General features: G+C 44.2%; 1 protein-coding gene across 2 annotated transcripts in view; it reads right to left on the bottom strand.

Annotated features, from left to right (window-relative positions):
* PLEKHB2 (pleckstrin homology domain containing B2) overlaps positions 1-14,209 on the bottom strand; it is a 72,716-nt gene that overhangs the window by 10,960 nt on the left and 47,547 nt on the right. For both annotated transcript variants that reach the window (XM_040431020.1, XM_040431018.1), the window contains exons 4-5: positions 1,498-1,600; positions 391-430 (exon numbers count right to left, since the gene is read on the bottom strand). In XM_040431020.1, coding sequence (XP_040286954.1) covers positions 391-430; positions 1,498-1,600 — 143 coding nt within the window. The remainder of the gene's footprint in view (positions 1-390; positions 431-1,497; positions 1,601-14,209) is intronic.

Consider the following 14,209-nt stretch of genomic DNA (forward strand, 5'->3'; position numbering starts at 1 on the left):
CCTAGGCCATGTGACGTCACTGTACATTGGTCACATGGCCTAGTTGCTGCTCAGCCCCCATTGAAGTGAATGGGGATGAGCTGCAATACCAATTGATTGGTGGGGGTGCCGGGACTCGAACATCCAGCGATCTGATAATGATGATCTAACCTGAGGATAAGTCATCATTATCTACAACCGGATAACCCCTTTAGGAAGCATCTTGATCTTGTGCCACCTGACCCCTCTACCCTCTATAGATCCACTGTCGCAATGATTGCACAAGTATAAAAAAATCAAGGAGGAACCACATAGGAACAGCCTTGAAATCTGTGACAAATACATCTGCTGTTTGTAAAAATGATTGCAGCTTATCAAATCATATATATTGTAATTGAAAACAATACATACTGTTTTAGTTTTGGCATCCTGGAGAGCAGTTTCCCAAGCTCTGAAAAAACACAAAAACACTAAATAAATAAACTTTTTCCATTGCTCGAGTTTAAGGGGTTGTCCGACTAATTAAAAAGGCCCCTTGAAGCCAGCAATAAAATATTAACAGAAAGTATGTAAAATTTCAGCGCCGATGCTTCCAGCGCTGCCGCTCTAATCCTCCCTGTTTTGTTTGCCTGCAGTAATGATGTTCCTGTATACAATATATTCCGTGAATTGAAAAAACTGCAGCGCTCACCTGTGCAAACACGAGGAGACACGGAATAGCTTGACCTGCATACGGCCACGTAGAAACTCCAAAAGAAAAATAGATTCCAGCTCCTCTTAAAAGGTAATATTTATTAGCTTCAGATTAAAAAACAGACATCATCAAGGTAGAAAAAAATATATGCAATTCACAGTGACGCGTTTCGGGCTCCTTCATTTCTGTTCTTCATCATGACATGTCATGATTAAGGGCAGCAATTAGGAGCCCGAAATGCATCACTGTGAATTGCATATATTTTTTTCTACCTTGATGATGTCTGGTTTTTAATCTGAAGCTAATAAATATTACCTTTTATGAGGAGCTGGAATCTATTTTTCTTTTGGAATATATGCCGTACACCACTGAGGCTGGTGACTGGCTGCAGTGGTGTCCGGTGTATACAGGCACATCGCTGCAGCCAAGAACATGGTATCATGGTTAAAGTGGTGAGGAGTGGACTGGTGATGCTGGAAGCCGTGGGGAATGAGATGGCAATTTATAACAAATTATTGCTTTGGGGGAAGGGAGGAGCAGACAACCCCTTTAATGGGATAAGAACATTTCCATAGTTTCAGGTGTCATTGGTTTATATGGGAACTCATGGTGTGGCCTAATTAAAGTCGATCTTTTAGGGTATGGCCACATGGGCAGATTTGTGGATGCAGTTTTTGAAGCCAAGACCATGAGTAAGAGAAAGTATTAAAAACAAATATTACTTCTCTCTCTAATTCATTCTGGGTTTTGGCTTCATAATCTGCATCAAAAACCTGCACACTAAAATATCTTACATATGATTCATGAAAAAAGGGGATACATACAAGCAGTCATCCACACTTTCTGTGATAAGGTTTATGACTTTTCCTTCATGGCAAATAATCTGCAGGCAACAGTCCTTGGATTTCCCCTCTGGTAAATGCATATCTATTGTATAAAACAAAGGATTAAGCACAATTAAAGCAAATAGATTTCAATATATACTGTATATACAGTATATATATATATATATGAAGAAAAATGGCGGCACTGGCTAGAAAGGAGAGGTACGGGTGCACGTCTCTGGGGGAATAGACTTGTAGCCCCAATAAATGGATCCAGAAAAAAGAGCGGCACTCCAGTAGATAAATGCAAGTGAACCCTTTATTCACCCAGGTGGTGCAACGTTTCGGCTCCAAGCATGAGCCTTCTTCTTGGAGCCTTCGGCTTGAAGAAGGCTCATGCTTGGAGCCGAAACGTTGCACCACCTGGGTGAATAAAGGGTTCACTTGCTTTTATCTACTGGAGTGCCGCTCTTTTTTCTGGATCCAGTATATATATATATATATATATATATATATATATGTGAAAAGAAGGGCAGCACTCCAATAAATAAAAATGAAAAACTTTATTTACCCATAAGGCTGTAGCGACGTTTCGGCTCTTACACAGGAGCCTTCCTCAAGCCTTGAGGAAGGCTCCTGTGTAAGAGCCGAAACGTCGCTAAAATATGTGTGGTGATGGGGTGCAAAGCAGGAGGGCAGGTGCAGGGCCGGCAAAAAGCTGATGAGGTCAAAGACCAGCCCCGTTTGGTTGCAATAAATAGTCTCTCTTTGCTGAATAGATAATGGGAGTAGTAGTTCATAGAGCAACAATAGGCAGAGTTCTGCAGTATGTTACAGAGTAGGCTTCTCCCAATAGTTGTGTATAGGCGGTAACAATGATAGTAGTAATCCTCCCTGAGTCTCGCTCTAAGTTCATTTTGAAATCTTTGCAAATAACCACAGGCGTGCAATTCTGTTCTCATTAACTCATTCTGCAATTCTCAGTTGCAGGGTCAGATCTTAGATCTTGATAGCTAGTCCGTCTCAAAGTGTGGTGGGTCCTGGAGGCTATTAACCCCTTTCCACAAGCAGTACAGTCTTAGTGCCATAAATGTGTGTTACATTACTGTCTGAATTCAGCAGAGCCCTCATGGGTCTAGACCATCTGTTCTCTTTTCCACAGGGCTAGTCTCTCAGTCAAGTTGTTCTCTGGCAGCTGTGTGTGTAACACCCCAGAGTTGTGTTACGACACGCCTCTTCCCTGCTACTGTCTCCTAAGAGCCTTTACCTTGTCATCTGATATGATTTTGCTCATGTCTTCACAACTGTGCATTTAAAACTATGTTAAATGTGAATTTCCTTGTAATTTTCCATGTTCACCAGCAGGTGGCAGCAATGGATTGGTAAGGAGCTACCTACAGTTTAGTATATCTAGGCTGGAATAGATCATTCCAGCTTAGGTCCCCCTCTGTGGAGGTGTGGACTGTTCCCACATCCTGGATTTTCGGTGGAGAAGGAAGTTAGAAAGTAGTGTAGCCCACCCCCTGCTAGGGGTAGGGTGTGTGTGTTAGGAGCTTCCCGATATAGGGAAGAAAACCAGGATCTGGTCTCGGCTGAGACATTGATCACCACCCCAGCCTGAGCCCTGCAGTCTCAGCTGGATGACAAGACAGCAGACGACCTCCAGAGTTCCAGGACAAAAGCATTCCCTGAGAATTTATCTGTGAGTAAAGTCCAGAGACCTAGGAGAAGCCATATTCCTCTTCAGCTAGTCAGTCCCCATACAGCAGCAGATAGAGAGAAATGCAGAAGCTAAATTCCTGCTGCAGTTTTAGAGCTACTAAGCAGACGTCTTTTCCTGCAAGTTTCAGATTTATAGAGCAGAAGATTCATTCCTGCCAACCATTACCAAAGCCTGCTGGGACCTAAGACCAAAGCTGTACATCGATTGGATGAAAGTTATCTTCATCAAAGAACAGTTTGAATTTCACCTAAAGGTCTGGACATCAATTACTGCTGCAAAATCCCTCTATTACTCCTACTATCACTACACTCAATTTATTGCAAGTGAGCCAGGAGTCCAGCCGTACCCAGGTAGGAGACACAGTTGACACCATTATCATCACCATACAGAGACATTATAGGCAATCACACCACTCTGGCATTCCTAACCTGGGATGTGTGTTATAACACCTTGGGAGGGCCCTGTGATAGTACCTTGCGCACGCTGCAATTGGCGTCACGAACAAACTCCAAACTATTATCTACCCATATCCTGACCCACTGCATAAGTGGCGTCAGCGTAACCCGTTCCTGGTCGCTGCATTCATTTGGCGTCAGGAACCGGATCGAAGTGTGTGCCAACAGGATCGAATTGTGTGCCTAACAGGATCCGTTTGTGTGCCTAACACTACTACCAGGCCTACAGACTGTGCCAAAATCCTGAAAATTGACTTCATTGCTTCTTACTGCGGTGCAAGACAGCATTAAACCGTGTGTAGCGTTGTTTTTTTTGTTTATTTTCAGGCGGTAAATAAAGAAAAATGGGGGGGGGGGTGTTATACATGGAATTGTAATTTTAAAGTTTTTACAATGTTTTGTATGATGCAAGAAAATATATAATAAAGATTATTTAAGAAAAAACTGTGCGTACCAGCACTCCAAGGGTTAATCCGTCATATTCCTGTAATGGCGTCGCTTCTTCATGTCCTTTGGAAGCGGGAAAACTCAATAACGCCCTCTCCGGAGTGACAAAAATGATGTCTACGCCCCCCTAGAAGCGGGAAAACTAAAGACTGCCCACCAAGAACTCTGCAATGTGAGCCAAGGGAGTGAAGACTCCTCCGTCTGGGCTCCACCCTCATTTCCTGCACTGATCGTGGCAGAGGAAGCAGAGAAGATGGCGCTCCCCCAACCCAAGTGGGGAGAGATGCTTGCGAACGGGGAGCCAGTCTACGCACAGTACCCACCCGAGATCCGCGTGTCCCAGCTGGTCCAGAAAAATGGTCCATCGACGCTGGCTACAATCCAGGAGGAAGTGGATCCCTCCACGGTGGCTGAATCTGCACCCAAGATGGCCACCAACATCTAGACCGCTCCCGCAGAAGCAGCTGCCACCCCTGTCAAGACACTGGAAGAGATGACTGCATCAACCACCTTACCGTCTGTACCAGCAACCGATGTCCCAGCCCAGAAGCAAGCCACGACTCCTGCAGAGCGGACTTCAGCTTCAGAGACAGCCGCGATTACGACACCTACCACAGAGGTCCCGGCACACCAGCAGAAGGCATCGGAACTGGCCACCCGGCCGCAACATCAGGTAGAAGCAGCCCCGCTCCCTGAGGCCCCGGTCCAGCAGGTAGCTGCCCCTGCATCGTGCCTGGTCATCACTGACACTGCCACTAGGCCCAGCTCCGCACGTCGGCTGGCGCGGCGGAGGCGGCTGGAGCTTCTACTCCGCCGCCCAGGAGAGACAGCCCCAGGCCAGGACAGCTTAATCCCGAGGTGCCGCTAGAGATAACCGCTCACGCCCAGACCCCATGGGAATATAAGACTGCCAAAGAGGAATGGGTTAAACAAGTCTTAGATGATCCCCAGCCTGGCGACCCTAAGCTCACCAGACGGACAGGGACCGTTCTCTGGTTCTCCATACAACGAGGAGTGGGCTTCCTACAGGGTAACTATTCTGGAGCAGAGATATTTGTGGGCTGCCGCTCCGTTAAGCGCACCTACCTGCAGCAGGCCCGCCATAGCCTGTATGTGGGCGATCAAGTGGAGTACACTCCAATGCAGTCCCTTTAAGGCCCCTTTGCCGCAGGAGTGACTCTACTCGCCAAACCGTTATCCCTGCCTTAACCCCAGAGTTCTGGCAGGAGGACCCAGGCTCTACAGGGAGAGTCCGTTGTCTTCAGGAGACCTCAGATGGCAGAATGCGGTTCAGGGAACAAGCCCAGCCAGAACCAGAGCCCCTCATCCCTGACCTGGCCATACCCCCCACTCTACGGGTGGGCCAGATTAACAATTCAGTTTTGACCTTCAACCCCAGGGTGCAACCCTACATTTTGCACTGGAAGCTACCACACGCACCCCCAGTTTGCCTGCCAGAACCCCTTCAGCCGGAGGTTTTATCCGCCTCAGCACTGGTTATGGATCCTGGCTTGCAGCATGTTACAGCTGCATTCACCAGGCTGGCTGCTCAGCCATTACCAAAAGACACCACTAGAGGGCAGTGGCGCACCACTACAGCGGCAAAGCTGAGTTATCAAAGGCAAGAGTGCCCCCTGATGAGATTCAGTAGCTCCAGCAGCGAGGAGGACCTGGAACTCCTTCTCTAAATGCCTTTCTTATGCTAAAATAAAGGATTATTGGGAGCCACAGTGTGGATTGGTCTTGAAGACTGAGAGACTGTTGGCCAGTTTTGTTGTTTCCAGTTCCCACAAGCTACAGCCTCAGCTGGATGGCCACTCTTGTAAGGACTCCCCCCATCTTCAACTACTGTTTATACATCCAAGTTTTGCATTGTTTTATCCCCTTTCTCAGGTTACTTGAGAGCCTCATGGAACTAGGGTTCTCATTATGCTGCTGTTTTATGTGCTTTTATATAACATTTTATACCTTCTATTGGATTACAATTAACCCCATTGTTTTCCATTGGATTACAATTGACTTTTATGTGTTTCCAGAGGACTCCACATCAAGCACTTCAAAGAAAAAAAGGACTCAAGTCATATTTGAGCGTATTATTGCACTAGTAAATGCATAAAGTTTTTGCACTGTTTTTGCTCAACATATCTATAGGTTATGCAACTTTACAAGCTTGCACCCAAATAAAGGACTCAAACGTGTACTTGAGCTCTTTGTGATCTCTATTGCTATATTATTGCACTGTTTTTGCACAAAATTTACAGGTTAAGCAACGTTCAAGTATTATATTCCCATTGTGTGTATTCTCTTCTAGGTGCCACAATGTGACCTTCATGCACTTATTGTGAAATTGCACTAACCTTTGCACTTAGCCAGATATGTAGCACCTTACTTTTGTGTGCCTTGCTTTACAGCGCTTGTTCTCTCCCCCCTTTAAACGAACTGCCTATATGGACGCTTAATACTAATGGCCTACAACCGGCGTAATATACCCATAGGTACCCAGGGTAGGACCAAGTGGTGAGTCCTGGCAGGTCTAGTAACTACACGGGTAACCCCGCTACTTCGGGAATGGTTAGAAGAGTTTTTGACCCCTCCTTCCCGTTTGTTATTTGTTCAGGATTGCTCCTATCCTGAGGTGTCTTCCAGGAGTTTCATGGGATTATCATACCCTCCTCCTGTGACTGCCAGAAGTGCATGGAGAAGCTAATACCTCCCCTTCTGTGCCTTTGCCTAAGGTATGGCGCCTCAAACCTTAGAGCCACTTTTAGCTACTCATAGTCACCATAGTGATCGTGCTGTAAGCCTTATATTTTGACTTTGGTGCAGGGAAGGGAATACAGGATAAAGCCACCCTTCCATTTGCAAGCATTTCATTACATAATGGTGGGATTACAGAGTAAATCCCACCATTTTCTTTGTTATTGGTGGACAATACTTCAAAGTCAGTCAGTAGTGAGTGCTTTGTGCAGACCTTTGGTTCACTGGTTATACCGAGAGGGAAACTGTTAATTAAGACACCCTACTCATGCGGGCAGGAACCTCAGAGTACCCGTTTCATGTTTGTCTTTGTATGTCTTTATATGTACTTCATGCAGCACTTTGTATTTATTTGGGTACCCCAGAGCTGGTTCCTCCCCTCCTAAGCATAAGCCGAGGGCGGCTTAACTCAAAGTAAGGGGGAATGTAACACCCCAGAGTTGTGTTACGACACGCCTCTTCCCTGCTACTGTCTCCTAAGAGCCTTTACCTTGTCATCTGATATGATTTTGCTCGTGTCTTCACAACTGTGCATTTAAAACTATGTTAAATGTGAATTTCCTTGTAATTTTCCATGTTCACCAGCAGGTGGCAGCAATGGATTGGTAAGAATCTAGCTACAGTTTAGTATATCTAGGCTAGAATAGATCATTCCAGCTTAGCTCCCCCTCTGTGGAGGTGTGGACTGTTCCCACATCCTGCACTTGGGTGGAGAAGGAAGTTAGAAAGGCGTGTAGCCCCCCTCCCCCTACTAGGGGTAGGGTGTGTGTGTGTTAGGAGCTTCCCGATATAGGGAAGAAAACCAGGATCTGGTCTCTGCTGAGCCCTGCAGCCTCAGCTGGATGACAAGACAGCAGACGGCCTCCAGAGTTCCAGGACAAAAGCATTCCCTGAGAATATATCTGTGAGTAAAGTCCAGAGACCTAGGAGAAGCCATATTCCTCCTCAGCTAGTCAGTCCCCATACAGCAGAAGATTGAGAGAAGTGCAGAAGCTAAATTTCAGCCACAGTTTTAGAGCTACTAAGCAGACGTCTTTTCCTGTAAGCTTTTGAGTTATAGAGCAGAAGATTCAATCCTGCCAACCATTGCCAAAGCTTGCTGGGACCTAAGACCAAAGCTATACATTAATTGGATGAAAGTTATCTTCAGTAAAGAACAGTTTGAATTTCATCTATCAGTTTTTACTGTTCTGCCCTGTTATAGGGGCAGAAATAACAGAAGTGCCATATTCGGCACATAAGTGAACCAGATGGCATTGAACAGACTTCATTGACTATAATTTTGTTTCTGTTTGGGAGTCCACTGTTTTAGCATAATAAACGTATATATGCAGGACTTTTTTGTTCACGGATTTTGACAGAAACTGCAATGGAGGCCCCAAACAGAGACATCCGACTCAGATATGAACTTAGCCTTAGCAAACAAATTGTTCGGTGATATTCTGAGTATTTTCCTCTAGGTAACAATAACTGCAGTGACCCAGAAGATCATTGCTAAAAGTTAAATGTTGTGATTAAGTGTGGGAGACAATTGGTTCTGTGGGGGCAGTGTGGGGGAAAAATTACTACTGTGGGGGCAGTCAGGGGGGGGAAGTCAATATTGTATGGGCAGTGTGGGGGAAATCAATATTGTGGGGGGCAGTGTGGGGATAATTGATACTGTGGGGGACAATTGGTACTGTGGGGGCAGTGTGGGGGACAATTGGTACTGTGGGGGCAGCGTGGCGAACAATTGCTACTGTGGGGGCAGTGTGGGGAACAATTGCTACTGTGGGGGTAGTGTGGGGGACAATTACTACTGTGGGGGCAGTGTGGGGGACAATTGGTACTGTGGGGGTAGTGTGGGGGACAATTACTACTGTGGGGGCAGTGTGGGGACAATTACTACTGTGGGGTAGGGTGGGGGACAATTAATACTGTGGGGGTAGTGTGGGGGACAATTAATACTGTGGGGGCAGTGTGGGGGACTATTACTACTGTGGGGGTAGTGTGGTGGACAATTACTACTGTGGGGGCAGTGTGGGGGACAATTACTACTGTGGGGGCAGTGTGGGGGACAATTACTACTGTGGGGGCAGTGTGGGGGATATTGCTATTGGGTAGGAACTATAGAGGCATTTCTATTACAAGGACGTATTAGGGGACATTATTTTTCAGGGACACTATACAGGTTTTATTACCTGGAGCACAATATAGGATGTTATTATTACTGGGGGTACTCTAGGGGACATTATAATTGCTGGGGACATTTGGGGGTCATTTATCAAACTAGTGTAAAGTAGAACTGGCTTAGTTGCAACCAGATTCCACTTTTAATTTTAGACAGCTCCTTTTGAGAATGAAAGGCGGAATCTGATTGGTTGCTATGGGCAACTAAGCCAATTGTACTATACACCAGTTTGATAAATGACCCCAATTATGTGAAATTTAACATGTCTGTGTAACAAACTCTGTAGAGAAGAGATGCAGCTGAAAGAATTTGTCATGGCGGTCTGGGTCAAACGGAGGAGAAGAGGAAAGAGAAGATCTACATGACAGGAGATGTCACTGGATGTAAGAGGTATGTGGTTCTGTATTCTCCTATATGTAGAGCTGTCTCACTACTGTGACCTGCGTCTCATCTTCTTCTCCAAGTGTTTTTTTTTTATTATAAGGCTACTATCACACTAGCGTTAAAGTTTTCCGGTATTGAGTTCTGTTATAGGGTCTCAATACTGGAAAAAAACGCTTCAGTTTTTCCCCATTCATTGTCAATGGGGACAAAACTGAACTGAACAGAACAGAATCCTCCAAAATGCATTCCGTTCTGTTTGGTTGTGTTCCCAGACCGGAGAGCAAACCGCAACATGTTGTATTTTGCTTTCCATCCTGGAATGTGGAGCAAGACGGATTTGACACAATAGAAAACGGTTCCGTCCCCTATTGACATTCAATGGAGTTCATGACGGATCCGTCTTGGCTATGTTACAGATAATACAACCGGATCTGTTCATAATCAATGCAGATGGTTTTATTATTAGTAACGGAAGTGTTTTTGCTGAACCCTGCCGGATCCAACAAAAACGCTAGTGTAAAAGTAGCCTAATTTATGTATTTTAAATTTGGCAACTAAAAATTTAATTCGGCTCCTGGGTATTTTTGCAGTCCTATGTAACACTACAGATAACATAAGATAAAATGGTTCTCTGGGATTTACATATCGATATAGGTGATGTGGGCGGTGTGATATGTGGGTGTGGCTTGATGGTGGGCGGGGACACAGGGGCCCCATAATCTCCTATTGCCCGGGGGCCCCATTAGTTGTCAGTCCGCCCCTGTTTGGAACATAAAAAAATATCCCCAAGGTAGCAACTGTAATAAAAAATTAATTTTAATGTCAATTGTCTGGCTGCAGTGATGACATATCCGTATACTCTATGTCAGGCATGCTCAAACTGCGGCCCTCTAGCTGTTGCAAAACGACAACTCCCATTATTCCCTGACAGCCTACAACTATCATCCTACAGAAGGGCATCGTGGGAGTTGTAGTTTTACAACAGCTGGAGGGCCGCAGGTTGAGCATCCCTGCTCTATGTGATAGCTGCAGCCAATCACTTACTTCAGCGGTCATGTGCAATATACCCAAGTGGCCTGTGATGTAGTGGTGTCCAGGGTATATGGGGAGTCATAGTGATATAAACTTGCTGGCCAGCCACAAGGTAGTTACGCTGATTGACATCCTGCTGCCTGGGATATGTCATCACAAGCTAGCTGATTTGTGTATGCTCAGTGAAAATATATCCTGGTCAGAAAAGGCCCAGCCAGCCTTTTTTGAAAATTGATGTATGATGTATGGGCAATTGCTGCTTTTTGTAGTTGCTTTAAATGGAACTTGTTACATAGCTGTGGTTCACCTGATAAGAACACTGGGGGTCATTTACTAAGACAGCGTTTTAGACGCCGGTCTTAATAAGGCCCTGCGCTCCTACATAACTCCATTGCTGGCGTAGGTTTAGACAATTTTCTACACCTAAAACAGAAAATGATTAATGAGACAGGCCTGTTAGCCCATCCACATTCCCCGCCCATGCCCACTTTTGTAGGCATGGGCATGTGTAAGCAGGGAAAATTGCAATCTGCGCCAGAAATATACCTCATTTAGAAATATTTCCCCACTGTTTTTCTTTTGTTGATAAGAGGCTCTGTTCCTGTAGCTGGCCAGCTAAGACCTGTCCTAGGTTGCTAATATAGCTTGTATGTTTATACAGCTAGACCTGCCAATAACCTCAATACAGTTCCTATGTTTGTGTGTTAAAGACAAAAGCAGAGTTATTTACAGTGACTTCATGTTTGGATGTCATATAACTGTTAAATATTGTGTTCACAGAAGCAGAAAAGATAATATGCCTTTAAGATTCATTATATAATGTGAGGTAAGCTCAATGACACAGCAGAAACAACAGAAAGCATAGACTTAAAATGTTGTTGCTTGGCAGGAGTCCTGACCAATCACAGCCAGCCTCACACACAGCCTGTGTGGGAAATTCCCCTAGGAGGAGCTGCTAGAAATTATTATTCACCAGAGAGAGAAGCTGAACAGACATTCACTCCACTAAGAGCTGTGTTTTATGGAAGCAGAGAGGCCAAAATAGGTATTTAAAACAGTTATATAATGTTCCTACTGTTAATATGGTGATTAGAAATGCATACTGAACCAGTTATGTGTGTTTACTTACAGTTCTACTAATTGCAAACTACAAAGTTCACAATCCAAATTCAAATTCCATATTGCAATCCAAATAGCATACAACCATACCAGATCATACTCAACCAATCTGCAAATATTTACTGCTGACTGCATATTGCAAATTGCGACCAAATTCAGCAAGTGAACTATTAGTTAGACCTCAGATACACCTCTCAGAGAGATCATAAAGTGCTTAAATAACATAAAGTGGGAGTACAGATACTCAAGAGAGAAATATATCCACCATTTTATGTTGAATGACAAGATTGAACAGTTGAACCACCATCTTATGCATACCGTCATTTTGTGATATCTTTTCAACACGTGTTATGTACATGGACTATCTGCAGCAGAGGCGGCAACTATATATATGAAGAAAAGTTGAACTTAATAAATAAGTTTCCATAGAACGGCGCTAGAGGAATTACAGTCTGGTTAGACTAAAAGTCAGAGATATCAAAATTCTTCTAATGCCACAGCGCAAAAGGCACTTCATAGTGCTGCGCCTGCCATAGTGGAACTATTACCCTCAGAGGGCAAAGTGTTAGCGCTCCTCAACTTGCACAGTAAAGAGCGCATTAAAGCATCAGAGCGCCAGCATATACAGCCGCGCAGCAACTGTTCCCTGAGTGAGCAAGCAAAGACACCTCAGCAGAGCTACTATAGAGGCCATAGAACGTGTGCATTCGTCAAACTGCAGCTGAGAACAGCAAAGGCAAAATAGTCAGAGAAAGAGCGCCAACCCTCCTGCGATCCCTAGAGAGAGAACGAGACGCATGGTGGGAGGCCAAAGTCCAGAGCTAGAGTTCCCGCACCGCTATCAACGGAGAGACCATGTACTGCAGCCAGCTAGTTTCCCGCCACTAGGCCCAAAGCCTGCAGCAGCATATCCAAGCCAGCGCATCGCAAGTCTGCACAGAGCATCGCAAGTCTGCACAGAGCATCGCAAGTCTGCACAGAGCATCGCAAGTCTGCACAGAGCATCGCAAGTCAGCTCAGAGCAGAGCATCATCAAGAAAATATACGTCTCCTTTAAGACAGACATTTGTTCCTGCTCTTCAGAATAAGGTCAGAGCTTTCCTTATTACTTATCATTGCACATAGGTTTTGGTATAAAGTGACATTTTCGTGTTCAGGAATATAAACAAAGGACAGTTTGTAATACACGGACTCTATTGCATTTAAAGTGAAAGTCATTTATTGCCTGCATTTATCGCTGTTACATTTAAAGTGAAAGTCATTTATTTCTGCATTTGTCAATATTGCATTTAAAGTGAAAGTCATTTATTGCCTGCATTTATCGCTGTTACATTTAAAGTGAAAGTCATTTATTTCTGCATTTGTCAATATTGCATTTAAAGTGAAAGTCATTTATTGCCTGCATTTATCGCTGTTACATTTAAAGTGAAAGTCATTTATTTCTGCATTTGTCAATATTGCATTTAAAGTGAAAGTCATTTATTGCCTGCCTTTATCGCTGTTACATTTAAAGTGAAAGTCATTTATTTCTGCATTTGTCAATATTGCATTTAAAGTGAAAGGCATTTTATTATTATTATTGATTGTCAGTATTGCATTTAAAGTAAAATGTCTGAGCCTAGTATTACCATGCCACTGTTTGAGGATACAAAGATAGATAGAGTAGAAGTTGAAGAGCAAGTGAACCTGTCTGATGTAGAAGAGTCTGATGCAGCATTAGTCTTGCCTCAAAAAAATATAGCCTAAACAGATGAACTAAGACGTTCATCACGTGCCAGAAAACCGACCTCAATGATGCTGGAAAATTTGGAGCAAGAAGCAGCATTAAAAGAGAAAAAGTTCGCCCGGATGTATGATAGATGGAAATCATACAATAAAGACATTCGTAGAAAGCTAAAGCAGGAAAGTATAAAAAGAAACTTGAGTGATATGGTAGAGACGGTAGAAGAATCTGAATCAGAGCTTATGGCAGCACATGTCAACCTGCGGTCACTTACGACACCTTCCCAGGATATTGTAAGGAACATGGACACATGTACTGCAGTCACTAAAGATTTGGTAAAGCTCATGAGAGAAATTAGAGAACTATCATCTGCAGAAAACTATGATGAAGTTAAAGCAAGAAGTAGAATGAATGAGCTTTTTATAAGAGACTATGCTAGGTCCTTAGGTGGTACCACAATCTCAAGTGTGACTTCCTTCGCTAGCAGAAGTGCCACTCACATATCAGAGTCCTCAAATAATTCAGCCAAAAGAAAGGAATTAGCTGAACAACTTGCTGTCAAGTGAGCAGAGATTGAGATAGAGGCTGCCATCAAGGCGCAGCGCCAACTGATGGCTGAAAAGGAAGCTGAAATGGATGCACAACATCATCATATGGAAGCTGAAATGGAAGCACAGTGCCAACAGATGAAAAGTCTGGAAATGCAGAAAGAAGTTAAGATCATAGAAGCCAGACTCAGAATACATGAGGAGGATATGAGTCAGAGTAGTCATAGGTTCAAATCTGTACTAAGTAAAGAAACAGACTCCTACTTTCCTTCATACGCCCAGGAGAATGGAAGGAAATCTCCAGCTTGTAGTGAGGAAATAAGTCATTATCCTTCCATCCCTGCTCAGAAAAAC

This window comes from Bufo bufo, chromosome 4 (assembly GCF_905171765.1).
Source record: "Bufo bufo chromosome 4, aBufBuf1.1, whole genome shotgun sequence".
Taxonomy (NCBI): Eukaryota; Metazoa; Chordata; class Amphibia; order Anura; family Bufonidae; genus Bufo; species Bufo bufo.